At 40.3% G+C, this 24,620-nt stretch overlaps 1 protein-coding gene across 1 annotated transcript in view; it reads left to right on the forward strand.

Moving 5' to 3' along the window:
* The window catches only part of LOC122800226 (dynein axonemal heavy chain 17-like), a 17,083,451-nt gene that overhangs the window by 9,361,573 nt on the left and 7,697,258 nt on the right, over window positions 1-24,620 (forward strand). Inside the window, exon 39 of the mRNA XM_044069720.1 lies at window positions 21,535-21,692. Within this exon, the coding sequence (XP_043925655.1) occupies window positions 21,535-21,692 (158 nt within the window). The remainder of the gene's footprint in view (window positions 1-21,534; window positions 21,693-24,620) is intronic.

The raw sequence follows: 24,620 nt of genomic DNA on the forward strand, positions 1-24,620 counted from the left end.
ATTTAAGTAGGGTGGGTGTGGGGGGTGCAGGGGGGCTTCCCCCTGCAGAAACAATGTGTTTGGGTTTTCTTTTTTTTTATTTCACTTCATAATTTTGATTTACTGAAAACTCGATCATATATATATATATATTTATGGATCCCATTTGCATTGCCGAAAGTACAGTTGTCCGAAACTGACTTTGCCGAGACCATACCTCCAAAATTACACTTGTCCGAAATGGCACTTTGCTGAAACAGAAAACAGTTAAAACACATTCACTAATTTTTCTCTAATTTTTACAGGGGGCAAGCCCCCCTTCCTGATTATAATTACTAACTCTGAGATTGCACTACAGTGACAACAAGAGTATATTTGTTCATGCATACTGTAGTGTGATCGTAAAGTGCCATTGTGGGCAAGTGTAATTTTGGAGATATGGTCTCGGCAAAGTCAGTTTCGGACAACTGTACTTTCGGCATTGTGAATGGAATCCATAGATATATATATATGTGTGTGTGTGTGTGTGTGTGTGTGTGTGTGAACTCATGCATGGATGCATATTTATTAATTTGCTTATCTATTTATTTTATTATATGAATATGATATTCAGTACGTTCAGTTATACATACAGAGAAAAAAGATTTGTAGATGACTCAAATGTATATAGGTGCACATGCCTGCATTTACTTAAATAGTTATACTTACAGACATAAAAAACACTTATTCTTAAATTATCAGCACACCGACAGATTACAGAAAGAAGGAAAATTACTTATTATAGAACTCTGGGCTTTTCTCCTACACCTGGGAAACCCACCTATACAGCTAATTACCCTGCCTCTGCACGTCATCCTATCTGTGCTTGCAATGCTGCCAAGAATGGGGGATAGTTGGAAAAGTTGTGGATAGCAATTAATGAAGAGCTGAAGGATTTCATCTGGGAGAGGAAGACGGCAAGAGTCAAGTGGGATATGCCGATTCTTCCAGTAGAACAAGTTGGGCTGGGATTACCCAATTTGAAAGAGTATTTCAGAGCTACACATTTAAGGCTGTTAGTCATAGCACAAGCAGAAACCTATAATTCAAAATATAAAAGGTTGATGAAACGGTGGGGAGGGGGGGCTCAGGAAAAAGGAAAGACTGGGATTTTGGATGCACACATATCCTTAGGGAAAATAACAATAACCATACAGAATATTATTGTCATAAAGTAACAGAAAGTATCCTAAGAACTAAGCCAACATGGGAATGGAGAAAGGAGATTCTGCCGATAGAGATGACTGCAGCTAGGGATATAGACAGTAAAAAAGAAGGGGCTGGAATTTATTGGAGAAAACTAGCAAAAGAACCAAGGTATTGAGAGAAAATAGAGTGGGAAAGGTAATAGAATGGGAAGAAGCCAAGAATTTATTAAGACTGGAGGCCAGAGACTGCTTTCCATGTCAAGGACTGATAAGAGTATAGGCAAAGGGAAAGAAATAGGGAGATCCTAAGCTAAAGACCAGCACTGGTAGAGTTTTTAGTAGACTCTAGAACAGAAGCAGCTGTTAAAAAAGGAATATTTAGTAGAGCATATAAAGTATTGCATAATAATTATAAGAATCAATCAGAGGAGGTCAGAAAGGGTTGGGAAGAGAGACTTGATAACCAATTCACAAAGAAACAATGGGGGGATATATGCATGCCTCCCAAATATGCAATAAAGTCTAGAAGATTTAGGATATTTGCTTGGAAGTCTTTAGATAGGTACTTTTATACCCTAAGTAGACTCCAAATATTTTTCCTCAGGAAGATAGCAAATGTTGGAGGTGTGATGGTAAAGAAAGAGGTAATTGGAAACATATTTTCTGGCAGTGTAATGAGTTGGCAGATTTTAAAAATTCTTGCAGACTATTCTATCAGAAATTGTGGGTGAGCAAATTAGTTGTTGTTGTTGTTGTGTCTTTCGGCTTTTCCCGGTTAGGGGTCGCCACAGCAGAACTCCGGTCCGTTAATGATTGGCAGTTGATTTTTACGTGCCGAGTTGCCAGCCCTGATGCACAACCTTCAACGAAGGTACTCCCATTCACATGTCTCCACGCAGAAGACGCTCTAGCTGAGAATCGAACCGGACAGCGTCTTACTGTGAGGCGGCAACGCTATGCTAAGGAAATGATTTTTTGAGCTATGTTACAGAATCGGAACTGCCTAGGCATAGTAAGGACTTGCTGAGTCTAATTATGGTGGCTGACAAAAAAGCAATTACTAGGAAATTGAAATCAAAGTCTAAACCAGCTGTACTAGAAGTGGTGAGTAACAGGTATAAAAACAACTGGAAATGGGATCTTACAAAAGGGCAGGAGCAAATTACATAAAAAATGGAAATTATGGGAAAAATATATGCAGATGAGAAATGACCTTTAAAAGAAGGCAGGATTTGAATGAGCTATGTAATGTTTGACTGACAGTGACTGAATGGATTAAAGGTGATGTATAATGTATGCAACTAAAATTATGTCAATATGGTTTACTTTCATTTATATAAATGTAGGATTGTTTATGTCATAAGTGATATTTGAACAAAAATATTTCTTGTTTAATTAAAAAAAGAATGGGGTATCTTTGTCAGGGATGACAGGTGCCCCCTAGTTCCTGCTACACATCAACTATTTTCTACTTAGTGGCATCTGTAGTGTGCCCTAATTTCTGCAGATATGACTTGTGCAATAGGCAGAAGAGGATCTCTATCAAACCTAACTTGGGCGTAATCCTACGATTTTAGAACTGCCATCTTGCTAAGAGCCAGTTAAAGAGTGATGTGTGATAGCGCACCTCTGAAGGTAACAGCAGCATGATCAACCAGTGCATCAATATAGGGGTGGTACCTATGGTACTAATGGCTTAATAAATGGACTGAGGCAAGCACAAAGACTTTTACAATTTTTCAGCAGTATTGCTTATTTTGTTATGTAAAGGGAAAACTTTCTGCAGTATAATACCTGCACAGTCTAAACTCTTGTGGCAGGAGAGGATAAGCCTACACCCTTTTAAGCTGGAAATTGCTGGTTGAAGGTCTGTTGTTTCTGTTATTCTGAATTGTCTTAGTTCTGACTTAAGCACTTGGGCTATAAAACCTGTTGTTTTACATTAAGAGGGCTGTGGTCTAGATACTTGTGGCAGGAAAGTGTGGCCTACACCCTTCTATGCTGGGAACTACTGCTTTATTTAAACTGTTTTTGTTGGTGTTGTGACTGTGATTTTGTGCACTTTTAATTTCTAATATTTCTGCATTTTATAGCATAGGCCAGATTCAGACTTGCTGAATCTAGACCGTTTGGTATCACTTGATCATTAAAACCAACTCTTCACTGATATACTGAAAGATCTGAGGCAGCCATTGCTAACTGTAATTGCCTGTTTTTGCTCTTATATTGCACATTTAATTTGTATTTGCATTCTACTGACTGTTTGAATTATCTGAACTGTTGTTTTGCCACATTTTACTGTATACTGTACTAGTTCAGCTGCAGCATAGCCCAGTTCCAGATTTTGGGTCTGTTTTGTAACTTCTGAGCATCAAATTCAAGCCATCCTTGTTGGTGAAGGTTCTTCTGCACCCTTGTGGGAGGAGAGTGCTGTCTGGGTCCCATCTAATTGAAAGTGATTGGACCAGACCTCAGAGACAGTGTCCTTGTTGGCTAGTTTGAGTTCAAAGGGTTATTTCTTGTTTTATTTAAGCCCCACATTTGTGCTTGTTTGCATGTAGCACACCATTGTGCACTGCCCTATAGCGGTAGTTACTGTTGGTGGTTATAGATGCAATTGTTTTGCTTGTTAAAATTTCCCTTAGCATTTTGCTTGTGGTCCTCCAGAGGTTTTTTGCAGCCCTGCTGTACTGTCAGGTGGAACACTAAGCCTAGCCTCAGAGGTATCATCACACCTCTCACCCACTAGCCATTCCTAAGTGTGACCTCTTTTCTTGACCATGTAAATTTACCTAACACTATGGACGTACACTTTCCCACAGCTTGGTTGACATGGGCATCTTGAGACAGTGTAGCAACTGCCTCATGTTCACCAACAATCCTGTACTCGTAGTCCATACTAACTCTTCTTGTGAGAGATGCAACTATAATAAGAACCGTGAATCCATGCTCTCTCACATTAGTCAGTGCATATGACAATGAGCGAGTTATCAGCATGCACACCTCACGTCCTACTCCACACAAACACACATCACACATACCTGCATATGCGGAGGTCCTCACCAGAAACAAACTTCAACACCAGAGACTTCCCAAACACAAGCACACTACACATAATCCTTCCTCTGCAGAACACAATACACATAATAGCCAATGCTCCAGTGTCTCACCTGTCAAGTCCTTAAGGCAAAACACAAAACCAAGCATATTAGTTATAGGTGATTCCATTGTGAGACACACAGGTGTCTCTCTCACCAGGCTGGATAAGGAAAAGGTCAGCTGTTTGTCAGGTGCTAGGATCCGCCATATCACACATGCACTCAAGTCTTTCAACAACAGGTACTGTTATGACTCCATCATAGTCCACATTTGTATGAATGACTTGACATGCGCCTCTCTGGACTGTATGAAGAGAGACATGACTGAACTCTTGGATTATGCGTCTCAGGCAAGTATTTCCCTAGCCTTAAGCAGCATTTATACCTTTACCTAGGATGATGTCTCACTATAAACAGAAAATGATTAACTTCAGTAATTGGCTTAGTTTCTGCTGTCATTCTAAGGGGATCCAATTCTTTCAGCCTGGGATGGCATGATCAACAGACCTCCATGCTTTGCCAGAGATAGTCTAAATCTGTCACCCCTGGGATTTCGGCTACTGGCTAAGGTTCTTGCCACCCCCGTAGTGCCTTCTTTTAGGCAGTGTCTCAAGGACAAAATACGTGATGTAAAAACCCCATCTAAAAAGAATCTCAAGGTTATGCTGATTAACGCTAAGAATCTTAACTTGAAACTACTCTCACTGGAAGCAGTCCTCACCTTGTAAGATGCAGACATTTATGCAGTCACGGAGACCTGGTTCAAGGCTGTAGTGAGTACTCCAGCCATACCTGGTTACATCTCATTTGACATGTTCAGACCACAAACTGAAGGCATGAATACTAAAGGAGGCGGTGTATTAATATTTATTAAAGATAAATACTCCTCCAGATTTGTTAAACAGTATGATTCCATGGAGATACTTCAGATGCAATTAACTGTTGTTAGGAACTCTATTCAAGTCATGGCCAGCTACAGGACCTCCTCCATGAAAAACAGGACACCCACTTTGCCTACTTGGATCTTCTTGAGTCAAGATATATCTGAACACCATTGTTTTGGGTGACTTTAACTACCCATCCATTGGTTGGGTAAATTACTGGAGCTCAAACTCATTTGCCCAAAGGTTCCTAACTCCAGTGGCCTGGGCCAGCTGGTTGACACCCCCACAAGGGGTACCAATATCCTGGATCTGATGCTTACCAAAATGAGGGACCACTGTAGCACCCCCACTGTGATGTCTTCCCTGATGAGATCTGACCACCTATCAGTTTCATTCGAAGTAACTATCACACCTAACTCCCCCAGCAGCAACTAAAGTAAAAAACTTCTCCAAAACTGTTTATAACCTCTTACAGGATGGTATAAATAGCTTCACTGCACATCACCTCTGATGGAATTGGCAGCTATGCCAAGTTCTACACCAGTGCTTTATACAACCACCTGTATAATTGCATTGACTCAACTGATAGGACCAAAACAAACTCCTCAAGGAGGAGCAAACCTGCCAGGTGGACAGCTGCCATCAAAAGGCTTTACAATAAGAGGAAGAAATTGCTGTCTAAGAGTAAGAGGGAGCGAGCCCTAAACTGGAAACACTCCCTTCTCAGCTTAAACAAGCAAATAAGACTTCTTGTGAAGTCCTCCAAAGCAAATTACGAATCCAAATTAGCTTCCTCAGCTTCCTCATAAGGTATTCTTTGGTTACATCCATAACCTAAAAGAAAAGGCCCACATCTGTGCTGAACTGGTAGTTAATAATACCACATATACCGAACCGAAAGTGAGTAAAACTGGTAAGAAAATACAGCCACACAGTGAACCGCGTGAACTGCTTTATTAAATACAAAAATAATATTAAAACAGTGGTACTAAGCGCTTTCACCCGTTAACATCAGGGCATCATCAGAGTACTGAAAAAATGTTAACTCGACCATCCTTTATATATGCAAAGTTGATGCATCAATTACATTGTTGAAAACTAATTAGATTAATTAAAAAATAAATATCTCTTAAAGCAACTTGGCACAGAGAAGGCTTAGTGAACTCAATAGATCTAATAACATATAATCCATTCTAAGGATTGAAAAATAAATAAAAAATTGGGAGATAAGTATTATAAATAATAATATAATAAATATATTTGTTTACTAAATTGATATAAATATAATAAATATACATATATATATATATATATATATATATATATATATATATATATATATCAAAAAATACATGTGTTAATGTGTTCTGTATGTATAGCAATACACATTCCTTTATGTTCCTATGTGCAATGTAGCCTGCAAACATGGCAGATACTGAACAGTACTGGAGAGGTCCCAGGACTGAACCCTGTGGTACTCCACTTGTCACTGGTTTGAAGTCAGATTTGGAGTCTGCAACTTTTACAGTGTGGGTTCTGTCCAGTGAGCCAGTTGGCAACCCATTTTGCGACTTAGGGATTTATACCTAGTTTAGTGAGTTTAGCTATAATTCCAGAATGGGGAATGGTGTCGAAAGCCTTGGTGATGTCGAAAGCCTTGGTGAGGTCAAGATAGGCTGTGTGAACCATCTTATCCTCATCTACGGCTTTGGTGACTGCCTCAAAGAAGTCGATTTAGGAGGCATGGTCTTCCTTTCACAAACCCGAACTGGGTGGGGTTCAGAGTTTCGAGATTACCAATGTTTTTGTTTATGAGTTCCATGATGATACGTTCCATGGCCTTGCAGACCAGGCTTGTCAGGCTAATAGGGCGATGGTTCCCAGGATTAGTGGTGGCTCCCCCTTTGTGGAGTGGGATAACTCTTTCTGTGCGCCATTCAGTGGGCACAAAGCCTGATGTGAGGCTATGATTGAACATGTTGCTTAGGTGGGGAGCCAGTTCGTTCTGAAGTTCGTGTAAAACGCTGCATGGGATGTTGTCCGGTCCCATGGATGCTATGTTTTTGGCTTTAGAGAGTGCATCTTTTACCTGCATAGTTGTGATTACAGGGACTCTGCATTCTTCCTGTATAGATATGGGCCCTTTAGGGGTGAGAGGGGGGTAAAGTTAGCACTGAACCTATCTGCCGGGATGTTGGCAACCCAAGCTTATCTTCTCCCTAACCTCTTCTACAGCTCTCAAGTTCTAACTTACAGTCCTCTTTACTTTCCAAACTCAAAACCATCTACAACAAAGTAGCTAGATTTGCAGCTAATCTGCCTGCAAAATCACACCACTGTCATGCTGTCCAAACACTCAGCTGGCTAGAGTTTCCTAACCAACTCTTATTTACTCAACTTATCTACTCTATCCTAAACAAGTCCTCCTCCTGCCCTAGCATATCCTCCCTTGTCTCCCTCTGTAACCTCCCATGCTCCCTCAGACGCTCAAACCAATGCCTCTTACAGATTCAGAAACCTAAAATATCTTTTGGACAAAACCTCTAGAGCTACTTTCCTGGTCTTTCATTGAATAAGCTTCCCACAACCCTCAGAAATATTATCCATTTTCATGAATTCAAGAAAACTCTCAGAAATTACCTATACAGCACCTGGACCTGTCAATGCAATCATCCCACCTGAAACCTTCCCTCTCTCCTCCATTATATTCTCCTTCCTCACTTTCCTTCCTACATCTTCCATTCCTCCAGTTATGCTATGTAAAATAACCTCCTGTATATTTCATTGATTATCAATTACTGCTCTCCATACCCCTTCTGTTCCGAGCTTCTGGTAATCTGCAACTTGTATCCTTCTTTCTACTACATTTTCTATGTTATCAGCATTCAAACTGTAACATGTCAAACAAACTACTATGAATGTAATAATAGACCACTACTGCCACTTTATCACCACCTGCCTCAGTACTTCTTACTTAGATGTAATGCCTCTGTTGCTGAGTTTTCCTAATTGTACTGTATTGGACATCTGCTAAAAAGTTTTTATTGTATCCATTTTTTGTGTTTATTGTATTTTACTACAATCCTGTGAAATTTTTACTTGCTTAATTGTACTGTGGAGCTTTTCTCTCCAGGCCTTCGCTGAAAAAGGGCACAAGCTCAGTTGGACTTCCCAGTCAACAAATGTGAAATAAAATAAATACTGTGCCTGCACAACAGACTGACGTTAAGAGCACAGTGGCTGTCAACAATGTTGTTTATCTTTCGGCTTTTTCCTGGTAAGGGGTTGCCACAGCGGAACTCCGGTCCGCTAATGATTGGCAGTAGATTTTTACGAAACACCGAGGTGCCAACTCGATGCCCAACCTTAAACGAAGGCATGCCCATTTACGCACGTATGTCTTTTGAACGCTACCCAACTGCGGGGAGGGCATGCAGACTCCACACAGAAGGCACTCCCAAGCCAAGCCGTGAATCGAACGGGAGAACCTCTTGCTGTGAGGTACCAATGCTACTGCCGTACCACCATGGCTGTCAACAGTGATGACACAAATCTCATATTCGTAACACAGCCTGAGAGCAGTGGTGCACAGTTGTAAAGCGTACTCACAGGACCCCCCCCCACCCATAGCAAGTACATAACTCCATATGCAGTGACACAGGCTCACACAGTCAATTGAAAGAGGATATTATACTGCAACTAGAAGAGGGGGGAATAGCACTTAAATCAACACCAGTCTCATGTGAACAACAAGAGCACATTCAAGAAGACTTTACAGCTGTGAAGCCTGAGCAAAGGGGTGCCAAGCGAGACATATCTCACAACTAGCACGGGAGACATGCAAGGCATTGACTGCTCAGCAGCAGACATGCGATGACATTGTTCAGGCACAAGCCACTACCAGTAGATAGTCAGATAGATATAGTTAGAGTACTGGAGGGTATATTTGAAAAATTTCATTAATATCTGGAAATGGTGGAGGCTAGGGTCAGTGCAGTGATGATTCTTATATGCAATATGGTGGCACATCACCTACATTATCATTAGGGGACATTGTGCATAGCACCTTGGGTATATAATGAAATTGCATACTTTAAAGATAAAACTCAGGCATGGCTGTAAATGTAGAGCTACTTACAACATGTGCAAAACAGTTATGATAATGTGCATAATGAGAAAAAAACCTTTATTGTGGGAGGTTTATTTAGTTCTGAAAAGTATTACTTCAAATAATATTCTGTGGGTACTGCATTGAGGGATGTATAAGTAAGGACTTGCATTTGCTACTGTAACAAATCCTACCACTGAAACTAGTACTGTTGCCACTTCACCCTCAACACTGCACAGATGATTACACACAGGACTGATGTCAATGAAATAACTGTCTAATCTGATATGCAGTCTCATCTAAGCAGGTACTATACAGTAGTGTACAATACTACACATGCATGGCATCTCACAAATAATTTTTAAATCAGTATTCAGTAAAGCAAAGCAGTAGTACTTATCCAGTAGTTACCTTTTAAACAAGTGAATGACTTTAGTGTTATATTTGAAAGACAGTAAAACAACAGCAGAATGGACTAGAATGAGAACGTGACCTGTTGTTTCTCACCTGAAAAATGTGTCCTGTGTTCTGTATGTATAGCAATACACATTCCTTTATGTTCCTATGTGCAATGTAGCCTGCAAACATGGCAGATACTGAACAGTACTGGTGCATCCTTGCTATACCAAGAAAATATTTCAGAATAACTTTATATGAGCATAGTATGTAAATGAGTCATTTCATTTCTCCTTATGCCTTTACGATTAACCATACAGATCACAGCTGACATTTAGGCATTAGAGTGGAGATATGACAAGCAAAACATATATAGAAACCCATTACCTGTGCAGAAAAAAACAGTTCTTTAAATAATAATGAAAATATCTTATGTACGGTAACAGTATGCTATGCACTATGGTAGCATAGCCCACAGCTAACACTGCATGCATCAAGTTTAGTCTAGGTAGTACTACAGTAAAGGTACCAGTATCTGAACTTCATGGCACATGATGGTGGACTAGATGTCACCTGTTTACCTGCACAGCTGTGTAATGTTCACAAGCCTGCTGCATGGAGTCTCATGATACTACCATCGGCTGGCCTCCACCAAATTGGCTGAAGGAACAACAGTGGTAACTGCACTGCCATCATAGGGCAGTTGAGTACCAGATAAGTGCATAATCATGTTGTGCAGAATGCAGCATACAGTAAACATTCTGCATGCAGCAATAGGGTCATACCCCAGGCCCATACTCAACCAACGGAAATGGGCTTTTAGCAGATCAAACACTTGACAATGTGTGTCTGGGACAGGGCAGTTTTGAAGCATACCTCAGCAGCTGCCCTAGGATTACAGACTGGTGTCATCAATCAGGGTTTGAGTAGGTAGTCTGCATCACCTACAAAAGAAAAAGAAAGTGGGGCAGACATAACAAAAGAAGAGGTGTTTACAGCCAAGCAAAATATTTTCCTATTTATACCTACAAAAATTACTATGATGGAAAAACTTTCCAGTTAGTGACAGGTTGACCATAGGGTATCCTACCATGCAGGAAAAGGGGGTAGAGTGAGCTTGTGTGCCATATGTGAGAATCATGGGCACTGCCATGCTGCTTGGCTGATATATCAGTGATGCACCCATATGTATTGCACACTACCTGGCATTTGATTGAATGGTAGACCTTCTTCTTCTGATGCTAATCCCCCTGTAGTCTAGATGAAGTCCTAATGTCAAAATGGATGCAGTCCATCAGATCAAGCACCTCAGGAAAGTGTGCCATCAAATAGAAGGCTCTATTGGTTCAGGCTTGGTCCTGAGGTGACACTGGCAGAAAATATACTGATCCACACATGCCATGAGTATATTGAAGAACTACTGAAGAATTCTTGAGGCAGAAGCCTGAGTAATACCTAAACTGTCCCCAGGTCCCCATGGTAAGTATAGTGAGGGCTATAGATATTCTGGTGTCTACAGGTATAGAAAAACACACACATTCTCCCAGTCCTCATCTGTGGGCCTTACAAACTCACTGAAGCCCGTACAATATCCTTGTCCACTCCTAATATATTAAGGATTTTTTGGCAAGCAAAATTAAATGAGTCAGTCTTTGCCTATATCTGCCTCTTCTCAGCTGACAAGCTCTGCTGAGCAGCTATGGTTTTGGGGCAGCCATGACAAGCAGCTCACAATGAGAAATAGCCAGGCTCGCAGCTACAACAAGCATCTTCGCCAATTTCAAAGTGCAGAGGTGCATAGAAAGTGACTATGAGTCGCAAACAGGTGGAAAAAGGCCTCATTTGCATAACTTTGACATAAATTGTAGGCATTCCTCATCCACATCTCATTATTGTATTATTTACATGTATTTTTCAAAAGCTGACTAAGATGACTGCACTTAAGCACAGCATGTGTCTATGAATCATGGCAATGCTGCACTTAGGTGGAACCTGAGCAAATTCCAGCTATGCATAAGCACAGTTACTATGAATACCACCCTATGTTTCTAACAGCTGCCAATTCCAACAGAAATATTTTCAAATTAAAAATCCTAATGACAAAGGAGCCTTCATAAAGGAAAGGGTGCCTTTAATAATCAACCCCTCCTTTATACCTAAGGTAACATCTGAATTTACTTTAACAATCTATTTCAGCTTCCAGTTTTCTATTTCAAGCAGGAAAACAAAGAGGAAAAAAAATCAGTGCATGGATTTTCATAGAGCTATGAGATGTTATGTATAGGGGATAGAATTTATTAATTAGGCCAAATAACCAATTGTTTTCTTCTTTGATGAAGGGGAAAAAAGGTCTCGCCTCACATGAATCATTTGAAAAGGTATATTTCACTAACTGCATTTTTTATTAGGTACAATAAAACATTGATGTGATGTTGTCTTATCTCGCCTTCTTTCTTAACTGGTTGAGTTTGGAACCAATCCTTGGTTCTGACTCGGCCTTATACAAAAGCTCGAGGTCTTCCACTAGCTTATGGTTGTAACCCTGTCCCATCATTCTCCAGGAGAGCTCTTCAGATCTCGTTTGCTGCGAAACAAGATTAGGTGCTTCCATAATGGGTCTGGCTAAGTGGAACTTTCTTTACTTGTTTATTGCATAATTGTTATTCTGGTACTTTGCATATAACTTCTAGAGTTTATTAGATACTTTATTTAGTGTTAGAGTGTTCACTGTGGTTGTTTTTTTGCTTTTGGCCATCGTTTTTCCCTCTAGGCCTTTTCCCTATCCCAGCTTAAATTTACTCCCGTAAGCCTGTTTTAGTTAGAGGGCTTCTTTGGTTTAATATTAACAGACTCGTTTAAATTAGAGAGTTTTTTGTGAAGGGTGATTCCCCCCCCCCCCCCCTTTACGCAACAGCTCATTTAAATTAGAGGGCTGCCGCTGCCCTTTTCGGTTAGAGGGCTTATTTTTCTCCTCTTCTAACTTTAGGCAGCTTCGTTTAAGTTAGAGAACTGCTGCCTTTCTGCTGAGTATCATTCTCTTTTTGTTGTGCTTAAAAAAATGTTATAGTACTAGCCTTACTTTATATTGGTTGTAGTGGTTAGCTATTGTTATTATTGTTGTTGTTGTTGTTATGGTTATATACAAACATGTCTAAGGAACCCAAAGAAACTAAACCCTTTAGGTTCAAAAAATGTGGAAAGTGTAACCAGAAAATGTCACTTACTGATGGTCACACTATTTGTGTATACTGCCTTGTGGCAGTTCATTTACAGGAATCTGGTACTATTTGTCACTCCTCATTCAGCCACAGAGTGCTGCTTGAGATGAAAAACAAGCTAATTTTAGGAGGTTTGCTAAAGACCCCTTCACTGAAGCTCTTGATGAAAGTCAGGGTACTTCTAAATCGACCAAATCTCTTTCAACTAAGTCCAAGAAGTCAGGAAAGAGGTCATCCTCTTTTAGTGGCCAATCAGAGACACTTAAAAAATTGGCAAAAGTAACATCTCTGGAGCCGAAAACTGCTGGGTCTGAAAAATCTTCTTCCTTGGCTACTTATGTGTTGGTGCCAATGAACTTTCATTTACAGAGCCGGTCCCTGGAATTGGAGCCAGTTTCTCCTATCTTGAGATCCCCTTTGCTGCAATCAGCTAGATCTCCTGCTCCCTCCTCTTGGTCCTTTAGTATCCTTTCTGATGATGATGTGGATCGAGTGGTGCTGAGGCTTTTGAGGACACCGGTGCTTGCCAAACTATTGTCGACTCCAACCCAGAGGGATTCTGGGCTGACCAAGTCTACCCTTTCACCATCAATTCCTCTTCCGATTCAATCTGCAACTTCAGAGATGGAATGTCTCAAACTGATTGTAGTGGAACTGGCGGAGCCAAGACCTACCCCTGGATTTTCGGTTCTGACTACCAATCTGATATCCTCGGTTCCATCTGAACTTGAGGATTCTAGGAGCCAACATCCAGTGGAGTCCAGGGAGGGGAGTCAGGTTTGGATGGTTGTCAGATCCAAACTTGCCTTTCGGGGCTTCGATGCGGGTGAGCCCGGCTCCTGCATCTGCTTTGGAGCCAACCCCCTCAGTTCTGGGGATGCCCTCTGGTTCCTCGGAGCCAGGAGTTTCTTAGGAGTGGGGTCAGGGGACATTCGAGGTGATGAGGAGAGTGCTGTCTCCATAGACAGGTCTGCTTTCAGGTTGAGACATTCTTTCCCCAAAGGCACTGGTGTCTGCCTCAGCATCACTGCTTCCACAGAGATATGGAGACCCCAAGCCTCAGGATGTCCCACTGGGTGAAACCATCTCTTCTGAAACCTCTTCAGAATACCCTTCTGAGGATATCTCTCAAGATGCAAGAGGAAGCATCTAGACTCCCCAGAGGAGTCCATCACATCTGATACAGACCTCAATGAGTCGGAAGGGTCCCTACAGTCACCCTCTAAGAATGTCTCCTTTGCAGACATCTTGGAAATACTTAAGCAGAGAGGCAGCTGGAAGCCCATCAACCCTTCTGAGGAGAAGTCTGTATACCTGAAGGCTTTCTGGTCTCACCCTTCCGCCATCTGGGTGTCTGTGCCTTTTAACAAACTTATGGACTTAGTTTGTCAAAAGGAGTGGGAGTCTTCAGACTCAGTGGAGCCCATTTCTTGGAAGCCAAATAAGTTCATTCACCTGCGGATTAAAACTTTCTTATGAAGGGAGTCCCAGTAGATGTTATGGTGGTGACGGTGGCCACAAAAAAGGAGCTTTCAGAGACGTCCTCTTCTGTCTATCTGCTGAACAAGGAGTCTGATATGATGGACAGGTACACAAAGCACACCTTTTCTTCAGTGACATTTGCACTCAGATCACTGAATTATCTTAACATTTTACCAGACTTCAAAGAGATCTCCTGAAGGAGCTAGGAGACACTCTCCAAGGTTCTGTAGCTGAAGGGGTATCAGAAAAAGTTTCCTCTCAGCTCTCCACTTTAAATTCAGTAGTCAACTCCTCCATGATTCTTATCTCTTATGCAGTGGATGGCGTCAGTAGGGCAGTGGGTTCAGGAATTTCCCTAAGGAGACATTCCTGGATGCGTTTGTATGACTTTGTGGAGCCCTTTAAGTCTGTCTTTATTAATGCCCCTTTTGACAGCTTGTCCCTTTTCGGGCCAAAAGTTAAAGAGACACTGACCAGGTGTGAACATGAAGGGAAGACTCTCTCTGCCGTAGGAGTCCATTTTTCCCTACCTACTAGACCTTATCCAAAAGGTCAAAAGGGGGGAAAGATGTAGTTCTGAAAATCCCAGAGAGCTTTTCTTGACACACATGGTGATCCTTCCCCCAGGGGCAGAGGAGGAAGCAGTAATGGAAGACGCCGACCTTGCAGCAGAATGGGGGGGTCCACAAAATCAGGGTGATAGGGAAGCTCCTGAAAGGAGGCCTGCCTGCCCATCTCTGGAGGCAGTCAGGGGTCACTTATCTTTGTACCCAAAAGCCTGGCTAAAAATCCCGAAAGACAAGTGGATACAAAGTGACGTATCCAGAGGTTACTCCATACCCTTTTCCTTTCCCATACTAAACATAAAAAATATCTCAGATGTTCCACCCAGTCAGAGGGAACAGGCAACTCTAGAAATTCAAAAGTTGCTAGAAAAAAAGAGTCATCCAGGCAGTCCCCACAGAATAAATAGGATCCGGAACTTACTCAAGATTCTTTTTATTTCCAAAAAAAACAGGGGACTGAGACCCATCCTGAATCTCAGCAAATTGAATACAATGGTAAGAAATTCAAAGTTCTGGATGGTAACACTGCAGTCGATACTCCCTTTTCTTGGACAAGATGACTGGATATGCTCTATAGATCTCCAGGATGCATACTACCACATAAAAATGGACAGGCGATCCATGAATCATTTGTGCTTTTGGCTGGGAGACGGTCACTACCAGTTTCGAGCTCTGCCCTTTGGTCTCACTACAGCCCCCAGAGTGTTCGCCAAGTGTATGGCAGTGGTCATGGCTTAATTGAGATGCCTAAGATTCTAAGTGTTTCCATATCTAGACAACTGGCTCCTAACTACCACTACCGAGCATCTACTCATAGAAGCATGAGACAGTGCCTTGCAACTCTGCTCTCACCTAGGAATCACGATAAATTATGAAAAATCTGCCTTGTTGCCATCTCAGCATATCGTTTTTATAGGGGCAGATCTAAATACAACCAAAATGATGGCAAAACTTCCCCCAAAAGAGTTCAAGTCCTACGACATCAGGTCCAAAACCTACTTTCGAAGAGGAAAGTACAAGCGAGAACAGTCCTGCAGATTTTGGGAACCATGGCACCTGCAATAAACTTGATTCCATTAGCACGTTTGCATATGAGAATCCTTCAGTGGCTACTTTTCACTCAGTGGTCCATGCAGGAACTACCGATGTCTCACCAAATTATTATAACAAAATCTTGCAAGAAAGACCTTTGTTGGTGGCTTCACTCTACTCATGTGACCTTAGGTTGACCCTTTGTTCTCCCACAACCTTTGGCTATAGTGACCAAGGACGCTTCCCAGATAGAGTGGGGGGCATTACCTGGGGGGGACAGTCCAAGGTACTTGGCAAGATCATGAGGCTCATTCACACATCAGTGTCCTAGAGATGAGAACAATGCTCCTAGCATTGCAAGCACTTCAGGACTCTCTTCCACTGGGAACTATTGCAGTACAGACAGACAACAAGTCAGTTGTGTGGTACATAAACAAACAAGGAGGGACCAGATCTAACCCCCTTTGTCATGAGGCCTTGAGAGTAAGACAGTGGGCGACCTCCTCCCATCGCTTTCTGACAGCAGTGCACATTCTGGGGAAAACCAGTGTGATAGTAGACAAACACAGCAGGGCAATTCTGATTCCTCATGAGTGGTCCTTAAAACAAAAAGTAGTGGAGAAGATCTTCCGCAAATGGGGCCAGCCTTGCTGCAACCTTTTTGCCACAGAGATGAATGCCAAATGCAGCAGCTACTTTGCCCTAATCCCCCCAACGGGGAAGTCACCAAGGTATGCACTTGCTCACGATTGGCCCTCGGGTCTCCTCTATGCCTTTCCTCCCTTTCTGTTGATACCCAAATTTCTTCAGAAATCCTTGGGAAGCAATTTGATGCTCGTCGCCCCATACTGGCCTCATCAAATTTGGTTCCTCTTTTTTTGGCCTCATCTCCAGGAGGAGCCATGGATTGTGGACCCAGTTCTGGACCTTATGACTGATAATCAGGGATGCTCCACCCCCTCCCTTCCAACTCTCATATTGACAGCTTGGCTGCTCCGATTCCAAATATAGCCAGGCTCCCTTGCCTTTCTTCATCAGTGAAACATATCTTGATCTCGTCTAATAAGGCTTCAACGAGAAAGTTGTATTTAAGCAAATGGAAGAGACTTTCTTCCTTGGTTCTGAATAACCACATTCATCCTTTTTCTGCCCCTAGAGCTTCCATTCTCAAAATTTTGGCAAAGCTTTTCATTGAATGCGCAACTGCAGCTACCATTCGGGTTCAGCTAGCAGCAATATCTAATTTTCATATAGGTGAATCAGCACCTAATGTGATGTCACACAGACTTTGTAAGGCCTTTGTTAAGGGCACTATGTTATTAAGACCACCCATTAAAACCCCTCCAGCACCATGGGACCTGAACTTTGTCTTATCCCATTTGATTTTTCCCCCTTTTGAACCTGCATCATCCTGTGATCTAAAATGTTTAACTTGGAAAACAATCTTTTTAATAGCCATCACTTCTGCAAGAAGAGTTTCTGAGCTACAAACATTGTCAATAAAGCCCCCATACATGCTCTTGTACAGAAACAGAGTATCTCTATGAACAAATCCATCCTTTCTACCCAAAGTATGTTTGGAATCGAATTTGAATCGATCCAGTCTTTTCTCCAAAATATGGCAACAAGGTAGAGTACATGCTACACCAACTTGATTGCACATAGACAATTACATTTCTACTTACACAGGACAAAGGATTACAGAAAATCTGATCAATTATTTGTATACTTCTCAGACATCAAGAAGGGAGCTCCTGTATCAAAAGTCACTCTTTCAAAATGGATATCAGATTGTATTGCCTTTACTTACAAATCTCAAAACAAAGAGCTTCCCGTCAAAGTAAAAGGTCATTCTACAAGGGCTGTATCAACCTCTTCTGCCTTTCGAGCCAGACTTCCAATTGATACCATTTGTGCAGCAGTAACATGGGTAAGGCCTCATACCTTTATCACTCATTACAAAGTAGATTTGGCCTCCAGGAACAGGGCCTCCTTCGGGTCCACTGTTCTGAAATATATTCTCCCTTGAGCCACCCAGGAAAGATGGTACTAGAGACTCTGTCCCAACAACCAGTTAAGAATGAAGGCGAGATAAGACAACATCACATAAAGTAGTTATGTACTCACTGTGAAGGCTGCCAGCCTAGCCAGATAGAATTTTATAGATAATTCTGTCATTTGTAAATATTAATGTAAACCACAGGCTTGTTGTCTTAAATGGTACAAATAATGTTACATGTGGAACTGCAAAAATGTAACAACAGTGCACTCTGCTGTAAGGAAGCTAAGTCAAGCATTTTATGACTGTCTTTGATCTTTAAAGTTGGCTCCGGCATGTCTAGGTGAAGGAATTCTTGCTACTGTTTTAAGGCCCGAGTTAATGGCCAGAATTTGCATGCATAAATGTCCTTTATGGCTTTGCTTCCTGACCTGGTGTGAGCTTACTAAAAAATGTAAATGCAGTTTCTGTTAGCCTGGGAACCCAGGGAAGTGTGAAGTATGATGTAATGTGAACCAGGAATGTGATTTTTAAAAACAGAGAGAATCAGAGAGCATTAAGCATTTTTGTCTTGACCATCCAACTCATCAGCACTCTGCTTTGCTCTATATGTAAGTTTATCTTAGACTTGTGGTTTCTCTTAGAAATAGCTAGACACTAGAAAGTTTAGACTAAGTGTTTTTCTGTGATGTCAGAACTGTACTACTGAATTATTTTAAGTATTTCTTGGTGATCTCTGAACTCTTGACTAGCACTGTGTAGGAAAAAGTATTATCTTGTGTTTTTTATTATTTATTATTAAATATTTTAAAACCTTTCAACTGTGGCTATTTTGTGTAGACATAAGTTAAGCTCTAAGAGTACATTGCATGTATATAGTGATCCTGTACCAAGTCACTCTAATAAGCCTTGACTGTTTAGTTATACTACCAATTGGATAATAATATTGCATAGTAATAATTGGACACCCTTTAAAGGGCCTTTGGGTAGCTAATAATTATTAGCTGGGTTGTGGCAGTGATTTCTAATGTATAGTTTGGGAAAAGGGGGTACAGCTGGAGAACCTGTGCCAGCCTTCCCCAGAAGTGTCTGTGTGGTTATATAAACTCTTCTCAAACTTCGTGTGTGTGTGTGTGTGTGCGTCAGCTACTTGGGCAGGGACACGAAGCACTGATTAAACAGAGAGGGTGCTGGAGGTTTTAGCTTGCCCACTAGGCTGAGATCTGGGCCCTATAGCTGTGTCAGTGGAGAGTCTTATTGGGGACCTGGAGAGCAAGGGAGCGACCAGCCCTGGACTCACTGTGATCTCTGTATGCTCTTAAGGGAAATTGCACTTTACTGTGTGTATTTGTTATCCTTTCCACCTATATGAGATGCCCCTCACTGGTGTTAGTGGTGAGGATTGAGGCTCCTTGATTCCTGGGCCAGGGCATGGGTGTCGCACGCACTATAACATTCCATGTATGCTGTCCATCTCGCCTTCATTCTTACATCCCGCCCTCCTTCCCCCAACCTTTAGCTCCTTGAGGACAGAGCAGTTTTCAGTTGGGTATAATGGTTCTCCAACCTTCTTCTTATTTCTTCTGTTGGTACCCATTATATATCAGCAAACAAAATCTGAGGAGCTCTCCTAGAGCACGATGGGATAGGGTTACAGCCACAAGCTAGTGGAAGACCTCAAGCTTTTGTATAAGGCTTAGTCAGAACCAAGGATCGGTTCCGAACCCATCCAGTTAAGAATGAAGGTGAGATGGACAACACACATGGAACGTTATGGTGATTACATAACTTCTTTTTTGGGGAGGTTAGAATTCAGTATATCAGATTTGAGTATCAGTGAGACTATACTTCATGGTCAGTCAGCCACACATTCATAAAACATTATAAACTGGATGCTCACCCCAAGGTTAGAGCATACTTTGAGAATACAGTAGATCAACCACCTTTATGGATTATATAAACTGCATTACATTGTAATATTCTAATATATGTATTTGACTTTTACAGTAATGTTTCTTATGATGTGTACAGTACAGCTGCGTGATGGGTCACCTCAACAGTAGATGTACAGATAATAGGCTCTTTGCTACAAAATAGCTTTCTTGCCTCCTGCCTTCTCATACGATGCACATATTAGGTACAATAACCATCATGCTTATTCTTAAACCTCCATATTGGTGTACCTGTCTTTTTCTGACTACCAGAAGCAGATCCATTCAGTGGATGTGGATATAATGTCCTATGAGTTAGAGAAGTATATATCTCTATAGCCTTTTATATTATGCCTTTTGTTTTTTCTTTGACATATTGTGCTTATCACTGGATAAGAGATGAACTAAGTGTTACAGGGGTCAGCCTGTGGTGCTGTCTGCCAGCAGGAGGTGTGTATTTACCCAAATATGGTGATGAAAAAGAAGATTGTTACTGAGATGAGGATTGGAGAAGAGGAAATTTTGTATTTGTCCATTGCAGAGTGCAACCTTATAATATCCACTCTTATGATGAGAACACATGTATTTTTTACAATGACATTTTGCACGCTACTTCTTTGGCCAACGGAGATAGTGACTACAGATACTTCACTGTCTGGACTGGGAACTGAGGACCATGCTATGATCAGTTGAGTTAGACTTATGGAAAGATGTCATAGAAAACCAGTGTGAAGGAAATAAAAGCCATAGCTCTAGCCCTGTGGGGCTTCAAGATCACTGTGCATCCAAGCAGTGAATTAGACTGTAATGTAGTAGCTCAGCAAATAAGAGGAAGCCCATTTGTATCTCCTTTTTATGGACATTTTGCTTATATAGTGGTGGGCTGTATAATATATTCTGTTGTTGCTGGCAGTTTGCCTCATAGACAGCTAAATATCATGCCAGATTCTCAGAAAATAAAGTGATCTGATTTCTGTGTGGTTTGTTGGGTCTAAATATTAATACAGATTCTCCCTTGAAGAACTAAGGATAGCACGAGGAAGCCTTACATTTTTAAATGGGTGCACACCAACTACTGCCAAAGTCTAAGGAAGATGCTACTTGGTCTCGGAAACTATTTGTACAGCTGGTAAAAAAACAGATCAAGGACTGGTTGGTGTTCATGTGTTAAAAAATATACTGCTAATGAGTCTCCCTCTTGTTCTCTGTCTCCCTTTCTCTCTCACATTTTCTGTTATACTGACTATCTTAAATAAGTATACATTATAACAGTCAGAAACTAACATTAATGTAAGCCTGCTGGTACCATGACTTTTCTCTTCAGTATTGCATAGCATTATAGCATCTACAGTCCTTTAGGAAAGGTATATGGCAGTGGCAGACACTCTAAAAATATAAGCAAGTTACTATTGATGTGCATAATTTTACTAGAACAAAATTACAGTGATCTTTGAAATAGTTTATAACATTCTGACCATTATTCAGATGCAGAAGAGCGTGTGCAATGAATTTTTAAGCATGACGTTTATTAAGTTGGTTATTATTGTTATTGACTCAAAATTCCCAACAGCCAGGCAGAGCATGAAATGCCGTTTAATGCTACTGTAGACATAGGTTTGTTCATGTGGGTATTTTATGTGGTTATTTTTTTTAGGTCAAATGTATTCAAGATGCAGTGCGCTATAAAAAACAAAAATTTAATTTTTTGGGAGAAATCATAACCCTTGTACCAACCATTGGAGTTTTCATCACAATGAATCCAGGATATGCAGGCCGTGCTGAACTTCCTGAAAACCTAAAATCTTTGTTCAGGTATGTTACTGTTGGAAAATGGTATATAATTTCTACTACTCTGAGGTAATATAGTTGGGAAAATGTTCATGCATTTCTGGAGTTAGTGTCCTTAGACAAGTACCACTTGTGAGTCAAGATAAAAGGTGCTGTGATCTTGTAAGTTATTGTTTTTATACAGAGCTTGACAGATACAACTAATATATGGGTGCTTCAATCTATAATCTTGTGTTTAGTGAAAAAAATATTGTCTTTTGCTGCAGTAAACATCTCCGATTTATTCACAGCTCTTACCTAAATAAATCCTACTTGCTGCTTGAGTGAATTTTTGTATCTTCATTCTTGTGCATGGCAAAAATAAAAAAAAAAGTTTTCAATGATTTCAGAATCTAACCATATTTCATTGCATAGTACACAAGTCATCCCTCTGTGGTTGATGTAAATGGGAAATTTTGTACAAATGATACAGTATAATACTGAATTTCAACCTGCTGACTTCTCATCAAAGCTTGTGTCTTCTTGTGTTATGAGCATCTTTGGAGTTTTTCTTTCTCCATTTATCTTTGAATAACTGTCATTGTCTGTGTCAGCACTAACACAGTAGAGATTTGAAGAAAAAAGAATGAAAGAAATTGTGTGGGAGGTTAGAAAAGTATCAAAAGAAAAAAACGAGCTCTTAAAGGGGAAAGCTACAGTTGAAGATTTGAATAGTATTCTCAGTATAGTGAAAGAAAATTAAATTCAGGACTTAGATGGTATTGATCATAAATTTTATAAGAAAATGGAGAAAGAACAGAAAAGAATATTTGTTGAAATAATTAATTGGAAGGAAGAAGGTTTTAGAGAGGGCAGTATTTGTGAAGGGGTGATTTAATTAATCTGGAAAAAAGGCAACAGTAAAATTATAAGTAATTGGAGGCAGACTATGTTAATGAATGTTGATTATAAGTTCTATATGAAAATAATACAAGTTAGACTGGAAAAATATTAGAAGGAAATGGATGGAATGAATATATGGGGTAAAAGGAAAATTTAAATGTTGATAATAATTAAAGAAATAGTGTGCAATCTAATGGAAGGAGAAGAGAATTTTAAAATAATTGGATTTGAAATAGACAAAGCGTATTATAATATACTGAAGGAACAGTTATGGAAAAGTATGGAAGCCTACACTATTGAAAAGCAAATGATAAACTTAAATAAGACAGCACAGAAGGTAGTAAAGTGTTATTTTAAATGGCTGGATAAAAAAAGGAATAAAAATCCAAAGATGGACAAGACAAGGATGCTCTCTATAAGTAGTATAGACTGTAATATGTTTATTAGTGAATGCAGTTATGGAATCTATTAATACTGAATTGAGAAATATAAATATGAGAAGTAGAAATGCCTTTTTGTTGTCATATGCTGATGATGCTGTAATTACACCCAAAATGTTAAGTGAATTGCAGAAGTTATAAAAATGTGGAAGAAAGTTTAAGATGGGTATGTTTAAGTATAAATAATGAAAAGAGTAAAAGGTTTGGATATATTGTTTAGAGAGCAGGATTTTACTTTAATAGACAACAAATAAAAATCATTGGAATATCTTTTGGAGACTAAGAAAATATAAAAAGACAATGGACAAATATTAGACGAAATTAAGGTAATAGGTAAATTATGGAAAGCTTTCAGATTAAGATTCAGAAAAAATATATATTTGATTAATTCTATAGTTTTAGGAAAACTGCATTACTTGGGGTTAGTTGCTGCTATTCCAGGGAAACTGAAAAAAAATTGTTGCAGATAGTATTTACATTTGGCAGTGGGAGGAAATTTCTTCTTTGGGGGGGGGGGGGGGAATCATTCCTCGTCCTGCAAATCAGACTCTGTTGGTTCCATCAGTTCTTCATCATATGCTGTCCCAAGCATACCTCTCGACTGTACCGAATTCTTCAGTATTTACCAGTTTTGAGGTCAAAATAATTGGGTGCCACGAATTCCTGAGTGGCCCCTTTAATTTCTGAATTTCCCTTTTTTTAGACAATTTTTTTGTTCATGTCATCACATGCAGGACATGAGTGATGACATCAGCTTCATGAGCAGACTGTGCCAGCCTGTTGGAATTCGGCTGAGGACTTGAGGGGGTGTCTACTACTCTGTTTGTCTTTACCTTTGCACAATTATGGCAACGTGTTGCAGATAAACCATTCATGGTTCGAATCGCTAGTAAGTGCACTTAGTGCAGCAGCCATCAGACTCGGACCGTTCTCATCATGAGAAAATATATCACCACCAGACCCAATTCTTCCCCGGCTCCTTCAGGTAAAAGAAAGACAAAAAGAAATGCAATCATTTTTCGCCTTTATTTGGGGGGGTGAGTCACACTGGCATTTCCTGTCACCTGCTTTCTCTTTATACTATTCGGGGTCAGAAGATTTGGTTTCCAGTGGTCTTCTTTCTGTTTCTTTCTGAATAACATTTATAATGACATTGCACCAAACAAGGCATTGTCTTCCCCTTTTGGGCATTTGTTTCCATGTTCCCATTGTAAGTTTTGTGTCCCTCAATGGCTTCAAAATTAAATGTTGACAGGCTATTCTGAGTAAGGAAATAAGGATCAGAGTAATACATTCAAATCAAAATAATATAATGAAAGGCAAAATTTAGTAATGTATACAGCCTAGATTTTAAAAAGAAATACAGTATTATTATAACAATGCATAGACTGTCCACTAGTTATTTTTATAAAGTGACAAGACTCTAGTAGGAAGTGATGCAGGCTTTCATTAGGAGATCCAAACAACAGCATTTCATAGCTAGAACTCTTGGTATAGTGAAGTAACGGATGACCCCCATTCTATTCCATTTCGTTTGCTTTATAAGTAGATGGGCAAGTAAATACATTTGCGATATGTACAAATCAGATATTGCAAATAACCCTCCCAAACCATAGAATGTACTTAAAAA

The sequence above is a fragment of the Protopterus annectens genome, chromosome 4.part0 (genome assembly GCF_019279795.1).
Source record: "Protopterus annectens isolate FY-2018-M chromosome 4.part0, PAN1.0, whole genome shotgun sequence".
Classification (NCBI taxonomy): domain Eukaryota; kingdom Metazoa; phylum Chordata; order Ceratodontiformes; family Protopteridae; genus Protopterus; species Protopterus annectens.